Source organism: Battus philenor, unplaced genomic scaffold, assembly GCF_028537555.1.
Source record: "Battus philenor isolate CCGP_79_NKW_IND1 unplaced genomic scaffold, ilBatPhil1.0.hap1 SCAF_12, whole genome shotgun sequence".
Lineage (NCBI taxonomy): Eukaryota > Metazoa > Arthropoda > Insecta > Lepidoptera > Papilionidae > Battus > Battus philenor.
The window spans coordinates 4,633,009-4,650,644 of NW_027181674.1; the positions used below are offsets into that span (position 1 = coordinate 4,633,009).

The window sequence follows — 17,636 nt, forward strand, 5'->3', positions numbered from 1 at the left end:
GAAACAATTAAAAATCGTTCCTATGTACGAAGTGGTTATTTATATGACATCTTTCTGTATTTTGTTTCTGATTTAATTTTTTAACGATAAATTGTTATAATGGTGTGCGGTGTTGCTCGCTTGTAGATCTGTCCAACGAGTAGGTGACTGTCTTTTAGACCTTTTATCCTCTATATTACAACTACTAGTTTCCTCAGTTTTTACGAGGTCCTCAGCATACTGTAGATAATCAGATCCCTATTCTAAACTGTTTCAAGGTTGATGAATTAGTGCCGCCTACTACCCACTGGATTTATAACATTTGGCACCAACACCACATCTCAAATAGTTCCAAAACTGGGTAGAAAAATCTCTTATGAAGTATAAAAAAATAGTCATTAAATAAAATAAAATTTCAATAATTATACCATTTTCACTTCATTTCATGTTAATTTCTTTTAAAATAATATTATTTTATTTATTTTTCAGTGCAACCGCGATACATGCATAGCTGTTAAACTCGGCGTCGCTTCACCCGAGGGATCGATTGATAAAAAAGGATTTGAAAATTTTTTGCATTCGAAATTTAAAAACGAAACCGATTTAATTGACCTAATAGTTGACAAATGTGTTGACGGCGAATTAAATAAATATGGTCCTAAGGAGATATGCGACTTAAAAAAGTTAAAACTTTGCGTTTACTTGCAAATCATGTCGGTATGTATATAAAGTACTAGAATGTCAAATTAAAATGTAGCATTACCTTTTTAATTTAAAGCCTGTCTGGATTACTTAAAAATATTCTTCAAAGAGAATCGGTGCTACTTTTTTTAACAGAAATAGTACAGTTCAGATATTAATCTTGTACAATGGTTCCACAAAGGTTAAAGATAAAGTGAATAGGTCTGAGATACAAGCATAGATGTTGGCAACTCATTGACCAAATATAAAGTAGTAAGTTGAAGTCACAATGCCACAGCGTGTGGAACAGATGACCGCTAGGGTTTTAAGGTTCTGAAGTGGATACCATACATTAGCAAACACAGTATAGGACGTCCATCAATAAGGTGGACAGAAGACCTGGTTATAGTCGTCGGAACATGCTGGATGCGGGCAGATTTTATTTAAAATCTTTCAGAGAGACTTTTTTCGTAAGTAGACGTCTTATGGCTAAATGATAATGATGATTGCAATAGGTGAAATTACTAGGGTAGTTACAAATATAGCTGATCCTAAGGTTAACGAATTCCGTAGATAATATAAAAATTAACAGTATCGTCTATTAATAGTTGTAATTTAAATTTGTTCTCGTGTGCAATGTAATTAATTATAGATATCAAAGCTTTAAAATGGCGAATGTGCAGCTCATAATAATGTATGGTAGACTGTGTCCATAAATAAATTATTTAAGAAATAGTAATGAACGGAAAAATAACACAGTAGGAAAAGCGTTTCCATAATTCGATTACTATTTATTAAAATTAATTGTTGTTTACTGTTTCTGTCCTTTTATACAGCCAGAAGTTAATGGTCTGATGTATTCCAATAGAAAGAATAAATTAACATGAGATATTTCAGACTGATAACTTTGATAGCTTTTTGTTAACAAAAAATTTACTACTATTTACTACTATTTTCAAAAATTTACTACTATTTAAAATTTACTACTATTTTCAAGCATCCTGTATAAATTGTAATTATGTACTAACTAATGTGTATCGTTTTTGCAGTCTTGCAGTAAATGGAATACAGATAGCTCATGAGTTGCTGCACAAGAATTGACCGAAGAGTGTATACAGTTATATTCGTAAAGAAAATTTTAAAAATATCATCACCATCTATGTAATATTTAATAAATAAATTTATCAACTTATTCACACAAAGCATTTATATCCAATTTTTACTTAAGTCATGAATACTGTGGTGGACCTCCTGCCTCCCACTAAAAGGATCGACAACATCGTTAAGATCGCGAGGGGTCGCTAGATGCGAGCAGCGCAGGACCGGTCTACGTGGCGATCTTTGGGGCTTTCTAGTGCGTCGCAATAGGCATATTTTTGCTAATTAGATGATAATTCTCTTCATCACATCATCACTGTTGAATGTTGAAGGGCGCGTAATGCTATTCATCCTTATTATGCTGCGTCACCTGTTCGTATCTTGGACATCGTGAAGCGCTACATAAAGATTATTGTTAATTTCGGTCCCGGATGTGTGCCCTTGACTTCTCAAGTCACCATCCATTGTTCGAGGTTCTCGCCTTTCTAGCCGACTATGTGACTGAAAAATTCTTCTTCTCGTCGCAAATAAATAGTATAAAACTCGGTTAAGAGTTTGTAATGTACTTTGTAATTTCTCTGAAATTGCTTAACAATCGTACAAATTTAAATTAAGAGATGGTGCATGTTTTAAAGATAAATATCCACAACTAACGAGCAAGATTACATATAAAAATTTTAACAAGTTTTTTAAAATCGACTTATTAAAGTCTCATTACTTTATTTAAAAGGTTTCCAGGTTTTATTTAAAATTAAAACGTCAAATTACATTTGTGGCAATAAAACTGTCTCATCATATTCTGATTGTAAGTTCTTGATACCTAATTTCGAAAAAAATTTGTAAAATTTCTTAGGAATTTACTTTTTTACAAGCACGCTTAGAAATACGTTTGGCAGAAGAAGACTTGTACATAAGTTTTTTTAATATCTCTACTACTGTGAACAGTTTTAAATATGTCTTCTTACACAAGGTACAAGGTTTTAATCACCACGTGGACCCTCTGCGTTTAGTAAATTGCAGTTTTTATTTAATTACATTTGTATCTAATTCACGAAACTTAGCAATTGAAGCGCTACATAGTGTACAAAGCGCAAAGAAAACCAGCGCCTTAAGATTCTAAAGTGTAGAGCGCAGATCAGTAAACGCGGCGTAGGTCGTGTACCCTATTGGTGGATAGATGTACCTTTTAAGGCAGCTTTAAAACACTAATGCAGACCGCTTCTAACTGATGTCATAGGGAATCTTAGTAGGAGCCCTATGCGCAGTACTGGACGTTCTTCAACTAAAATGATGGTGATAATTTAAAATTTAGTGGATTTTTTGTTAATTTTTATCTCAAACTAGTTAAACACAAGTTAGCTATCACCTTATGTCACCATATGTCCAGTATGATTATAGAGAAGGACTAACGTCAAACCATCTGTTCTCAAATATCCCGTGTGCGTCTCGTCAATCGTGCCCTCCCCCATATCACTTTATATTTACTTATTCATGTATATATCTATTTGTTTGTTTATATATTTATAATTACTATTTATAACTTCAAAATACAATCAAAATGTTCTCATTAATTTTTGATAATCATAACGAAGACATAGCAGTCGTTTTTATAATTTTATATGGTAGTAACGCTTGGGAACAAATTGATATTACTATATTTAGGATATTGTTAAAGTGACCACTAGAATCCGATCCGTTTTTATTATGAGCTCTTCTCAGATCACAGCGTATTTTGAACCCTCGGACTTTTAAGGTCAAGAACGCTATTATAGGGGAGCTCAATCTGTTTCAAGTTTATTACATTGGTCTCGACGTCCATAGCAGGTACAAGTAATCAATTTAAATAATCCTAAGTTGATATTAATAGTATATAGGGCTGAATGAATAAATAACTAAAAAAAGGATGTTCAAAAAATATTTATAGAAATATTTTACAATTATATTTAATAATAAAACATATCTTGTTAATTTTTCAAACATTTTCGTAGAGCAGAAATTATTTTTGACGAATAAGCATTGCTAAGTCGCTGTCGCAAGGAGAAATATGCAATTGTTCTAAACAGGACAGTAAAAATTAATAAACCAATCACTTGCATGTAATACGTGTCGTTAGCCATTCCCATTTCGCGAAGTATTCGCGTTGGTTCTCCATAGAGACAGATATCTTCGGAGCAGTGCATCTTAGTACGGTTTTGGAATAACGGTAAGGATAGTCCTGTAAAACCATACCTTAAGTACGATAAAGACATGAGTATCTTCATTCTTGGTTCTATGTGATTTCCGAAGCCAATACCATAGCAACATAAAACGAAAAGTGGTAATACGATAGCTGGTCCTATTATGGCGCCATTCTGAAAACATAAGGTTTATTCTATTTAAGATTGAGATATTATTTCTTTGTTGACAGAGCCACTTCCGATTGCCTTTCAAAAATTACCGACGCCATTGTCAAATTTAAAAAAATATCACACATTGGTTAGGTATTTCCCTAACTTAAATACAATATTAGTTAATTCATTACATGTATAATATGTAGCCTTATATATCTTAATATGCAGACTTTGCATTGACAGTTATTAGCCTGACAAATTCTAATAGAATAAACAAATTATTTGATATATATCTTAGAGTGATTTGCATGTGAAGAAGATAAGATTTATGAAAGGAAATAAATATAAAACTGGCGCTAAAAACCTGACTATCGAATTTCTTATCAGGTTCTGCTCTATAGAATTAACTATTATATGAAAATAAAAATATAAATTGCATATTTAAATGTACATTATATTAACATTTTGACTTTTCGAAAGTACTTGCTTTTTACGAAAGCAAATGCTATTCGAAAGAAAAAACGTTTATTTCTTTGTTTCATTGATCGTCTTATACAGATTTATTGGTAAGCTTTTGCACCTATAATATAAAGCCTAACATATAAAGTCGCAATTAAAAAAGACACATAAACATGTGTAACACCGGCAAATCTAAAAGTACAAGTAAAAAATAACAAACACAATATATTCACTTACGGAAGAATTGAATATTGATCCGATGGCTATACCCAGCCCTTCAGAGCAAAATCCAGTCAAAAGTCCTATAATTGCGAATAAAATGAATCGATCCCATTCAAGCAGCTGGCCCGTCATTACGTATGTTATTATTATAAACATCATTCCGAAAATTATCTGAAAATACATGTCGAATTATTTACTATATTTTATAAATCGTTTTGTTTATTTTACATATTGCAAGGTAAACATATATTTGTCCACAAATAACCTTCTGTCATCGGCAAACGGTCGCTAGGGGATATGAGTGTCCAGTAGTGGGTGTCCTAAGGTGAAAAAAATGATTACGATAAAACACTCATTCCGTTCAAAGATAAACACTTTAATTTAGTTAAATATTTATTGTAATAGAAAGAGTTACAATGTGCATAAATTTTCAACTCTTTCAAATTGCATTAAATTTAAAATAACGACATACGTTTTTTTTAATTTTTCTGTGGTTAACGAAAACCCACTATTAAGTCAGGAGTCAATTTTGACTTGACGTTTATTTACGGATGGAGAAATTTGGGAAAAGAATTACAACAAAAAAATAAACATAGACCTTAGCATACCAAATAATGCAATATTTTATTCCGACGTATTATTGTGTTTAAGATCACTGAACGTTAGTTTTACTTTTGAATTTAATCAAAATGATTTTAAACAAAACAAAAGAAAGAGATATATTAATTTCTAATTTTATCAAAGAAAAAACATTGCAATACATGTAAAGTACGATAAAAAAATGTAATGTATTTTTTTATATTATTCAGTCTCCTTTATATATATATATATATATATATATATATATATATATATATATATATATATATATATATATATATATATATATAAGCTTATTTATATAAGCAATATAATTATTCGTGTTTTGAGTAAATACCATCAGCTACTTAACGGTAGTAGAGATGAATAATATATGTTAAATATACACTCACCGCTGGAGGTATGGTAGAACACGTAAGGGCGGCGTAATAAGCTTTCAGTCCGTACCAGCGATTAAAATATTCTCGACGAATTATTCGTATTTCCATCGGCACTGAAAATTTTAGGAATTTTTGAAATTCTGTGTAAAGCTTCTAAAAATTACTATCATTAAAATATCACAAATATTATGTGGGTAATTCTTTATTAGAGATATGTCGGCAAAATTGACATCGCTCTTTTGAAACACAATACTAAAGTTATATCTTCGATATAAACGCGAATGGAGAAATTCAATTAGATGATCGAGTAGAAAATGGCTAATCCATGAAGATTACTTTAAAAAAATCTATGACAAGTATTTTAAAAAATTTATTAGACAAAAGTATTTTTTTTAAGTCAGTAAAACTTTTAAAATCATTATCATCATTTCTATTATAGGTCGTACCTACATGAATTTCTAAAAGGATACGTTTTAAGTTATCAGCATCCAAAATCGAACCAACTTAAAAAGGTCGACTATCCGCCTGATGTCTTGTGGATACACAAATATATAATTTTTACATGAATAATATTAGAAATGTTTATTATATTTGTCTAATAGATTCAGGCGTTACTTTGCGGAAGTCCATCTTAAGTAAGAAAAGGACTAATATATAGCTACTTTCACTATGTAGCAGTAGTCGTGCAATGAAGTGCAGCGCCCGCCAGCTCGCTGATAAATGCGTATGCGTCAATCAGAGAGTGGACTTTGTATTTGGCACTAATTAGTGTAACATTACTCCTGAGGACGCCCCGTGGAGGAGTGAAACACGTGTTGAGTGATTTAGCGGTGGTAGTTGTGTAATTCGCATTGTTTGCCGCATGCGCATCTATCAGCGGGCAGTGCACTTTGTTGCACGACTACTGCTACATAGCGGAAGTAGCTATATATTAGTCCTTTTCTTACTTATTATATTTGTGTTGCTAAAAGGTTCTGAACGAATCATAGTATATCTCAACAGATGGAACTTTTTATATCCAATTCATACACATAACTACAAACATAGACACGTACATGCATACGTCCATACATAAATGCATGCATAATTTAAAAAATACAATTTTAACATACATTAATGCATGATTATTATACTTACGGAGCAAAATAGGCCTGAAAGTGTACGTGTAGCTTAAAAATACGATAACCACAAGGTAAAAATTAAAGTTAAAGAAAGCAACACTCCCTTCGTTTCCGATCATGAAAAATATTCCGCCAATAAAAAAGCTGCAGCCTAGATATTGCACTAGCTGTATTATCCAAACTATCTGTAACAAAAAATTTAATACTAAATTCAAACTTAAACTTTTTATGCATATTGTTACCAACTTAAGATAATTTATAGCTTTCACTTGTAAAATTCATGTCAGACCAGAAAAGCCTTATTTGTAAATAACTACAATTAAATCAAACCGTCCTTTAATGGTATTTATAAATTAAATAAAGGTTTGAGGGTTTTTCATCCCTGGACGAGAAAAATCAAAAACAACTCTAAAGAGTTTTTTATGCAATAATTTTTTTAAATACCTTCAGCAGTTAGAGCAACTCATTCCCATTCATCACTTACGTTATATATATTTTTATTTACTAAGTGATACATGAATATAAGAATTTATTTTAAACGTATACATGGTTGCTGACAAAATGTATTTATATTTTATGGAGCCTTGAGAAATATATAACTAGCTTATTTTTATTTTAGTGCTAACTTTATGTATTTTGGTATTTTTCTTATATTTAATAATAATGTTGTATACCTAGACAAGATTATGATTTATATAGTTTAGAAATATGATATCTTTTTCTCGGCCAAACTTTTCTCTAAAAGTTTACTTTAATATTAAATAATGCACCAACAGTTATTTTCTCTAGTAAAAAATTGTATCAATATCACCGATGGTCACTATCATCATTATTTCAACTTTAAGAAATCTTCTGCAGGACATAGAATAATAGGTTTCCAATATGTCCGTTACCTTGGAAGCGTTGTATGATAAACTTTGTACGGCAGCAAATGATGTTCGAAAGATCTGAAGATTTCATAGCATTATCTCATAGTCTTTTACTCTGGGGCAGTGCCGCTGACATATATTCTATTTTTGTGATCCAGAAACGGTCTTTTCAGGCCATCTAAATGATGGGAGTCAGTAACAAATAAATTCAAAAACTAACATGCTCACACTTCTTTCTCAATATATTTACGACATTCTTATATGTGTTCATAAAAACCCTAGTAAATTTAAGACAAATAGTAATCTAAAAAATAAACTTCCTATACCTGCTATAATGCTCGATAAAGGTCTCACTCATTTATAGGTCAATGTATTTGGATTTATAACAAATAGTAAATTCAGTAGGCATTTTACTCTATTGCAGACTATGTTCAGGATAAAGATGTTTGATCTTATTTTGACTTTGATCTGTTAGAAGCGACTTCAGAAGACTTTAACAAAGTCGTTTGTCCACCTTGTGGTTGAAGGTTCTATGCTGCACTTATATTATACGTATATTTGTATACATTACAATAAATACTCATATATATATATATATATATATACACACACATACACACTTAAAATGTATCAACTTTTTTAAACTTACCTTATTACGTTTACTTTGAATGCACATTCTTGTTATTAAAATACAAAACTGAGTAAGGAAAGACGCAGAAAATTTAAGCTCTTTTCTCTTTACATCATCGGTATGTTTATTTTTTACGGTTCCATCTAAACGCTGCTTATCTGTACTGAAAACGCTTAGAAAGTTAGAATCACTCGTACATTGCAATCGATTTTGAAACAGATTCATGTACACATCTTTTTATATCTGTACCAGCCTGTAAATGGTGTTGTGGAATTATTCCTTCTAAACAATTTTCCGTTTTGACAGAGAGCTGAGGTCTTTTCAACTGCTTCGTGATCTTCAGCAAGAGTTTCAATAACAAAATCAGCTGGATTGTGTGAAGATGGACAAAGGTAATTAGCTTCAGCTAAAAATGGCACGAGTAGTGATGAAGAACCCTGTAAACAATACATCCCTTTCTTTAAAAAATTCTCATTCGAAAATCCATAGCACATATATCCTAGTCCTAAATTAAAATTTTTGGGTAGCAAATTTGTCAGGATATATACTCTCACATATAAGATATACATAGACTCTCAATGCTGCCTAATTGGCATTTGCAGATTCCGCGGGTCCAATGCGGCAAGGGACTGAGATCGTCTTGTCTCTTTTAAGGTAGTGAAACTCTACGGATCTCGGAGAGCACGTGCCTCCGAGGCCACCAAGTTTTTAGATAGTTTCGGTGAACGCTCCATAGAAGCTGCTAAGTTCATGGATCCCGGTGAAGGAACATAGGTTTGTCACTAGCTTATAATACCCGATTAGCAGTACGACACCAGAACGCCTGAGATGGTCGAACTTCGATTTGATGAGTCTAGCTAATAACAAATGTATCATTACATTATATCTACTACACACACGCTTAAAATTGAATATGACATCGCCGCTGCTCAAATTTTTGGATCAAGAATCCAATACATGTAAAATTAAAAATTTAAATACCTGATAACAACATCGACCTTCGCAAATAACATATGCATTATCGAATAGTTCAAACATAGAGGCGGATGGTTGGTGTATTGTGCATATTATAGTTCGGCTCTGACGTGAAAGCAGTTGCAACAGAATGATTAGTTGTCTCACCGCCACCACATCTAATCCTCTATAACAAAAGAGATTAAACACTCACATGTTTTCTTGATAAATAGCAGCTCAACACAAGTGATGGTATTATCCAAATAAATAAAGATTTATAAGTTATTACCATATTATTTATAGTATTAATAAATATTAACCAATATAAAATGTTAGTCAAAAAAAATATTCTACTGTCTGGGTAAATCCTTTCTTTGAGTGTGAATAAAAGAATTTCATGAATAATTAAAAATTAATATTGAAATAAAATTATAAATACGTACGAGGTTGGCTCATCGAGGAATATAACCGGGGGATTATTCACCAACTCCAACGCTACGGCAAGACGTTTTGCTTCGCCTCCGGAGAGTCGCTCACACATCGTGTGCCTTTGTTTCCACAGTCGCAATGTTTGCAAGATCTCTGTTATCTTTGTAAATATAATTTCAAATATTAGTGACCGTTAATAAAAATATTCTAGTGGTTAAGCACATGTATAACAAAAGACTAATACTACTAAAACTATTTACTACTAAGTCTAATAATACTAAGACCATATACTAAAATGGGGATATACCATTTTTCCCTGATAAAAATTTTGTGACTATGTTCAGGGACTACAAAATATTTAACTAATTAGATATGCCATCTCAAAATCGATCTGATGCAAAAATACGATGCTTCAAAATTTTTTAATCTGCCAAATGGTTTAAAGAGATTCAGATTTTACGTCGATTGCAATATTTTTTATTTTCTTTCGTATAAATAGATAGGTTACCTGACTTTCCAAGTTTATTATATTTACGCGAAGGAAACAACTTTGTTAAGTTTAAAGGTAAGCCTCTTTCCAGCGTTCTAAAGTTGAAATAATGATGACGGTGGTGATGATGACGATGACTGAAGAAACCATTACCGAAATTAATTATAAATAAATCATTATACTTATTTTTTTTCACATATAAATTTATTGCTTTTTTAAAGCAAAGGTTTTTTCAATAGTTTTAGTTTTTATCTAAACGTTTGTTCTGACAACATTCAAATGATTCTATCATATACAAAGAGGTTACCATATTTCAAGGTCATGTTATGTAGGTCATAACATAGAGTCGTTTGATAATTATTTATCTAAGTGAACCAGACATGTAATGGCAATTGTTAGTTCTCATCGTAATATAGTTTATTTATTCTATAATATATTCTATAAATATAATATCTAAGATATCTGACAATATAATAATCGTAATATATATTCTTGTATTCCTACCCAAAAATTCGCAAGTATAAACTTTTATGTTTTAAAAAAAAGATAGAAACTACGTATTTATAAATACCGTCACTAATTTGATTGACTTCCCGTTTATTGTACACAGCTAGCTAGCTATTTATAGTTGGCTAATTAAAATTGAGACTTAACATTTTATATTATAATGTTATAAGCGATAATTTAAAAAAAATATTATTCCAAGTAACACGGAAGTTATGAATATAGCAACAACAACAAAAATCAATCAATAAGTATATGTTTCTTAAATGGTATTTGACCTCGATTGTTTTCATTTTATCTTTTTGAGTTGTTGTTATTTATAGCTATTTGAAAGTGGTCAGGTCATTGACACTGGAAATATAGCTACGAAAATGATGATTTAAAGGTGATACTTACAATAAGTTTCTTTTCTTCTTTGGAACGTTCTGTACCCAGCTTAAGGTCCGCGGCGATTTGCATGGATTCAAAAGTAGTAAGTCTCGGTTGAAGAAGGTCATCGTGCATTATATAACAACTGAGCTTCCTGAACGTATTCAAGTCACGCGTGTTTCCGTTCACTTTTATTGAACCGTTGAATCCATTGTTACTGCGAGATTATCAAATAATTTTGTACTGTATATTATGCGATATATATATATATATATATATATATGAAATCATAAGGTTTAGAGACTTTAAATATGGTAGCAATATTTCTCTAGCGACAGGAATGAATTTCACATTTCACACGAAATTCCAGCCGAATGGTAGATTGAGACGCAGTTCATTAAATTCGAAAAGCTTATAATGTAATATATCACTCTATTCAATTTCATTTAATTATATTCTATTTTGAATAACTCGTACACCTTGAGATAAAGGTTGTTGAATATATCAGAAGTTGTTCTTGCATCACAAGAATTTGACAACTAACTACTATGTAATATCAACAAGCTTAAAGATTCCAGCTTTCTACCGCACACTATTCCGGAATAAAATCTGTAGCTGACATTACTTCTAATTTAACTGTCGATTTAATCTATCGAAAGCAAACTTTTTTCAATGACCTCTGCTATTGGAGGCCTCTTGTACCCCAAACTTATTTTTGGGTTAGGGACTTTTATTTCTTTAGAATATTTTCTCATACAGTATTTTTGTTTCGCACTTTTCGGTCGTTCCTCGTATGATCTTTCATTCTTTTATTATCTTTCTCTCTACAGTTCTTCTACCTTTCCCTTCAATCCATTTCCTTTCATTCGACCAGTCTCTCTTTTCCTCATATCTTACCTATTACAATTCTTGTCTTAATTTTATTTCCCACATTTGTCTATTCTAGGTTTACTTTTTTTACAATATTATTTTGTTTACTTCTTAAATTATATGTCTATTTTATTTTATTTACAATTTTTATTTTAATACCTTAACTTTCCTTTCTATTTATTACCTGTATTCCCATTTTTGAAAGCAAACATTAAGTGGACTTTATTTGAAGCATGCTTAAAATTATAGTTGTTTTACATTTATAAGTTACTTTACTTACAAATATCCAGTCAGAATATTGAGAAGCGTCGATTTGCCAGCACCGGATGGTCCGAGTATACAAGACAGCTCACCGGAACGAAACTCCCCGGATACATTGTGTAATATTTTACGTTCACCTACATTTAAGAAATATAATGAAAAAAAAAAACAACTTAAAAATATTAAGAATAATGTAGATATATTTCGAGTAGCTAAAAATAATATATCAATTTCTGTCTAGCCTGAATCGATATTTAAATCAAATCATCACTATGAAGCGAAATATCTCAAAGTTTTATTATACTCAACTAGTTATTATTAATAATGTAGCCCAATGAAGTGACAAGCTGAAGTGACAGTGGGTTTAATCTTTTATAGTGGACACCTCGGACTCGGTAGAACGTTTACCTACAACGTGGACAGACGACCTTATTACGATCGTCGAAAGACACTGGAGGCAGGCTCGTTCCAGCTGTTCATATAAAAAATGTAACGGAGAGTCTCATGATCCACTATGAATGTCTTACGGAAAATATGATAATCATTATTATTAACATTTTACCACACGTGTGTGTCTTTCACAGTACGTGAGAGATAAATCACAGCTTGTATTTTACATTTTTTACAAAACACAAAGCACACGATATCATAAGATACATGAAGGAGAAAAAATGCAAAAAATGTAACATAACTTGCAGACAGAAATAAAACACTGCAAACAATAAAAAGGTAGAACAAAAATTGTTGCTAGACCGGACAATATTTAAATGGAACATACCCATCTTTTCTGACAAAACATTCACACACAATGCAGATTTATAAATAATTGACGTTTAATTTCTCGTTTTGAATTAAATTTAATAAAACATTTTTTTATTTTAATTATCTCATTAATTTGCCAGATAAAAATACATTCAAAATCTGTGTAAAATATTCATCCGTTAATTAGTAAACCGTACAATTGATAAATATACATTATGTTTGTAAAAAGTCGTTTTACCTGCATACAGATTCATTATGCAAACTGATTTTTTTTAAGTTAATACAATTTTTATGTTTTATCTCGAGAAGATATAATTACAGGGCCAAATTTAAATTATAAGTGGATGACATCATCTATGTTGATGATTATGGAAATATACTGGTATTTCTTAAAATATCATCTACCTGGTTTTAATAACGTCACTAATATCTGCCGCTTTAATTTGGTTCTTTATAACAAATTGATATAGTGTTACTGGAGAGTCACGGTCTCCACAACGCAGGCAGAATTACTTATTTTTTTTTTTGTTTATAAGCTATTACTCTACAAAAGTACAATTTGCGGTCTCGCAGTCGTGTCGATCATGTCGCCATGAGCCTCTTCCTTGTAGAGGGTTTTTCTTCATCATATCGAATTAGAAATAAGATCTGGATACAAATGAAAATAACCGATGGGTTGTCAAGTTCAAGTAGCAGCGCGCAGGCTATATTGCGTTTGGGCCCTAAAGTTCTAGAGTGGAGACCACAGCCTTCCAAGCGCAGCGTGGGATAAAGTGATCAGACCACATTGCTAAGTTCGTTTATTGGAAATCTATGGCAGAGGTGTTTATCCAGGAGTAAATGTACTACGGCTAAAGTTACAATAATGAGTTGGCGGTCTCGTGGCATTAGGCGATTTCTTACAAACAACCATATGACATATTGCAAATAATTTGTAATTTAATATACGTGTATCAAAAAAAAATTAATGTGTATAAAGAATAAACATATAATATAAGAATATTGAATAATAATATAATGCAATAAATAATAAAATGAATAATAGGTGTATTGTAATGTTATGTCTGTAGCATTTATTTTATACACATATATTAATACATAGAAACATAAAGTATTGAAACCGATAAGCTAATATTGCAAGTAATGTAGACTTTTCATTTTAAAAATAATAATCTACATTAATAATGTCATCCAACCGGTCAGCAATCCCTAAATTTTGTATCCACAGAGGTTATTTTAAAATCATAAAGATATATTTTTCTGATTTATTTTTTATAGAAATCACTGTTATGAAATCTCAAATTAATAGTCTAAATGAAATGTATTATTATAAATTACAAGATAAAGATGGTGAACTGAGAGTCATTTATTATATAATTATCGGTGATCTTTATTTTCTACCGAAAATTCTGACATTTAGAATGAAACAAATGCACATCATAACTCATATTACTCATGTCATTTATTGTAATAAAGTAATTCTTACCCCTCCTGTAAGATGTAACGGTGTATCCTATATCATTAAATTGAATATTAACTGGCGGTCTCTGTGATATATTGTTCAGCGCCTTCATAGATGATCCAGCTTTGAAGGATGATTCGATGTTTACATCGTTCTTGTTCATTGAAAATATATTAGGATCCGTATCCATATATCTCTATTTAACCAGAATCGTAATCTTATATACTTATGTTTCTATGGTCACAATAATTTACGTTTAACTGCAAAAAAATTAATAATTTAACTCAACCGCAAAAGCAAGAACACCTTCCGTTCAAAGTTGCGAAACCACTAATCGAAATAGGTAGATTATTTCCATTTATTTCAATGCCACAGATTGAATTATTATTTTTTAAATATCATTCTCGTCTCTTATTTCCGTAGGTTCTACTTTTGGACGTATTCGACAATGGTACAATTATATTAATAAATTTCTTCCATTGCACCACTTCCCCGCTTCATTGGCAAAAGAGAAATTACATATGCGTTCATGAATATACAACATTTTTTTTTAATTTACAAGACAAGTCAACCACATAAATACTAACATTACTTTAAAAACAGTAACGATAAGTCAACCAACATTCATATCTATTATATACAATGCATGCACAACAATTGTATGAGCCTATTATCAATTACAAATTTTAACTATAGGGTGTTAAGCAAATTAATAAGAATTAAAATCATAATCAAACACAAAGCCAAAGCCATCAAAATTTAAATATATAGGGAAATTTAAAAAATCTGTTACAGGTGTAAAAGCATTAAAGACGTGGTTTTCAATCATCTTGTAAAAATTAATCACTCCAAAATATAATTCGTTTTTTTCTATTAGAATGCGACATACAAATAACTGCTAGCAACATAAAGTGAACAGAGAAAAATAGTGAACTATAAATAATTTTAATACGTAGTAATTTAAAATTTTAAAACACTTTTTCTTAATCATCATTTGGTTATTTATTAATTCTGACACATTTTTTAATACAATACAGCCTGTACCGTAACATCATATTCAGCAAAGAAGAGCTTTACATTCACCCCTTCTGTAGCACCTACGAAACAGCTAATCTTAACCGAAAAAAAATTGTAGCACATGCTATATAGCATTTTTACAAAAGGCTATTGCTATATTCGGAAAATTGTGTAAATTCACTTCAATCATTATTAGATTAGTTTATTTTATTACTTTAGAAATCTATTAACTACTTTGCTGTAGCCTGTCAAATATCACTTTTATTATTTAATTTCACAATCACGTATCTTCAACATATGTATAGTATTGCAACTATATGAATAAGAAGTCGTTGGTACATTAAGTACATGATCGATTATCAATTTAAACGCTATTTAAAAATGATACTAAGAAAAATACGCAGCAATTAAAAACAAAAAATTTATCATATAAAAACTATTTGCTTGCTAAACTTAAAATAAAAATTAAAAAATCATAAATCAAACGCGTGCATAATATACACAGATTAACTAGTACTTCTTTTAGTATTAACAATTTAGAACAATCCAACAAGTTATGACCTTGATATCTACCTCCGATTTTAATACACGTGCCGCGAACATCGGCTCAGTAAGAGATACAATGTGTTAATGTATATAAGAGATTTCCACCTATGCGCTGACTTAACACGAAATGTCTGCAACTATAAGGCATTCATCACCATCATTCAGCCGTAAGGATTCCACTGCTGGACATAGACCTCCTCCGTGGATGTTCAACAAGACCGGTTTAAAAACGAATATTACTTTCGTAGATTAATGATAATTTAAAAACAAATTATAAGAAAATTTCACCACAGACTTATGTACATATATATATATATATATATATAAATATATATATATATATATATATATATTTATATATATATATATTTATATATATATATATATCTGTGTGTGTGTGTGTGTTTATACATTCATACAAAAATTATTAAAATCAAAGGTACGCAATTTAGGTTTCAAAGATTTAAAGTAAATAAATTAACTATAAATAATCTAATTTCAAATTTCATTATTTTTAAATATGTAGTGGACGCTTAAGACCGAGTTGCGGTTATTGCAAACCATCGAAACGATTTCACGCAAAAAATATTCAAATTAGTATATTTTCGAAATACTTTTTTTAATACCAAATAAAACAAAAAGATTTGTTAATCGACTCACCAAATGATCTGATGAAACTTCAAGTATAAAACACAGAAAAAGAAGGTGTGGCACTGTTAGGACTACAGTTGCGAAGAAGCTAACTTAAACAAATCCTTTAAGTACACAAGAAGTGATTGGGCCATTAGATGTGGTTAAGCAAAACTACGATGGAATGATTTTTTAATCAAACTTAAGGCTTACTTATCAAGAAAAACATTTTTAAACGCACGTTTAATAATCTGACCGGAGAAAAAACGTCATTGAATTAATTTTTCGGATAACATTATTGTTACCTTGAAAAAATACAATAATAAATTTGGCGAAGAAGCAGTCACGTTCCGGAAGTACGAGTATATCAAGGTTTTTTGATCAAAAAACTAACGCATAATTTTGTGAAGACAATAAGACGAATACGAATGCAATTGTATACGCAAACAGATCTTTCAAACCTCGTGGAACTTCTTTCTCATAGCATGTTTAATAACAAACACTGCGTATTCTATAAAGACACTGTGCCAGCTTCTGTGATGCAAAACAAGCATTGACGTCATTAATTTAGACGTAGAACATCCACCACTGGACGTACATAGGTCACCCCATAGATATCCAATAGAACTGGTTGGAAATGGCCTACGTCAAGCGTCTTTCAACAATCTTAACGAGGTCGTCTGTCAACGTTATTAGTAAAGGCACATATGCCAAGCGCAAAGACTGGCCCTCATGAAGTCCAGGTTACTTTTAATAGATTATAAAATATGAAAACATTTGAAGTAAAAATCCTGCTTAAAGTTGATTTGATGTCACTCTGGGCATCTTTAATCAAAGCAAATCTCTTCATTGAAAGATCCTTAAATGATAATACAGTTTAGAAATAAATTACTTTTTTACTGTTATAAATAGTAAAAGTTTTTACCATAAAAAACTAGTCTAAGTTTGTTGTGTTGTTCGTTTGAATCCTTC

The 17,636-nt window shown here is 30.8% G+C and overlaps 1 protein-coding gene across 2 annotated transcripts; it reads right to left on the minus strand.

The window, feature by feature from the left end:
* Positions 1-3,722: 3,722 nt before the first annotated feature.
* On the minus strand, positions 3,723-14,641 carry LOC137932755 (ATP-binding cassette sub-family G member 1-like). Of its 2 annotated transcripts, none has more exons than XM_068776424.1 (11): positions 14,496-14,641; positions 12,267-12,384; positions 11,144-11,333; positions 9,768-9,913; positions 9,352-9,511; positions 8,624-8,807; positions 8,389-8,528; positions 6,887-7,055; positions 5,762-5,862; positions 4,785-4,940; positions 3,723-4,109 (listed from the first exon to the last, which is right to left on the minus strand). In XM_068776424.1, exons 1-11 carry the CDS (start codon positions 14,632-14,634, stop codon positions 3,723-3,725), a joined length of 1,890 nt encoding a protein of 629 aa, XP_068632525.1. In that variant the 5' UTR covers positions 14,635-14,641. The 2 variants fall into 2 exon arrangements, with proteins under 2 accessions (XP_068632525.1, XP_068632524.1); XM_068776423.1 differs by having other exon boundaries at positions 8,389-8,533; positions 8,620-8,807.
* Between the last annotated feature and the right edge of the window lie 2,995 nt (positions 14,642-17,636).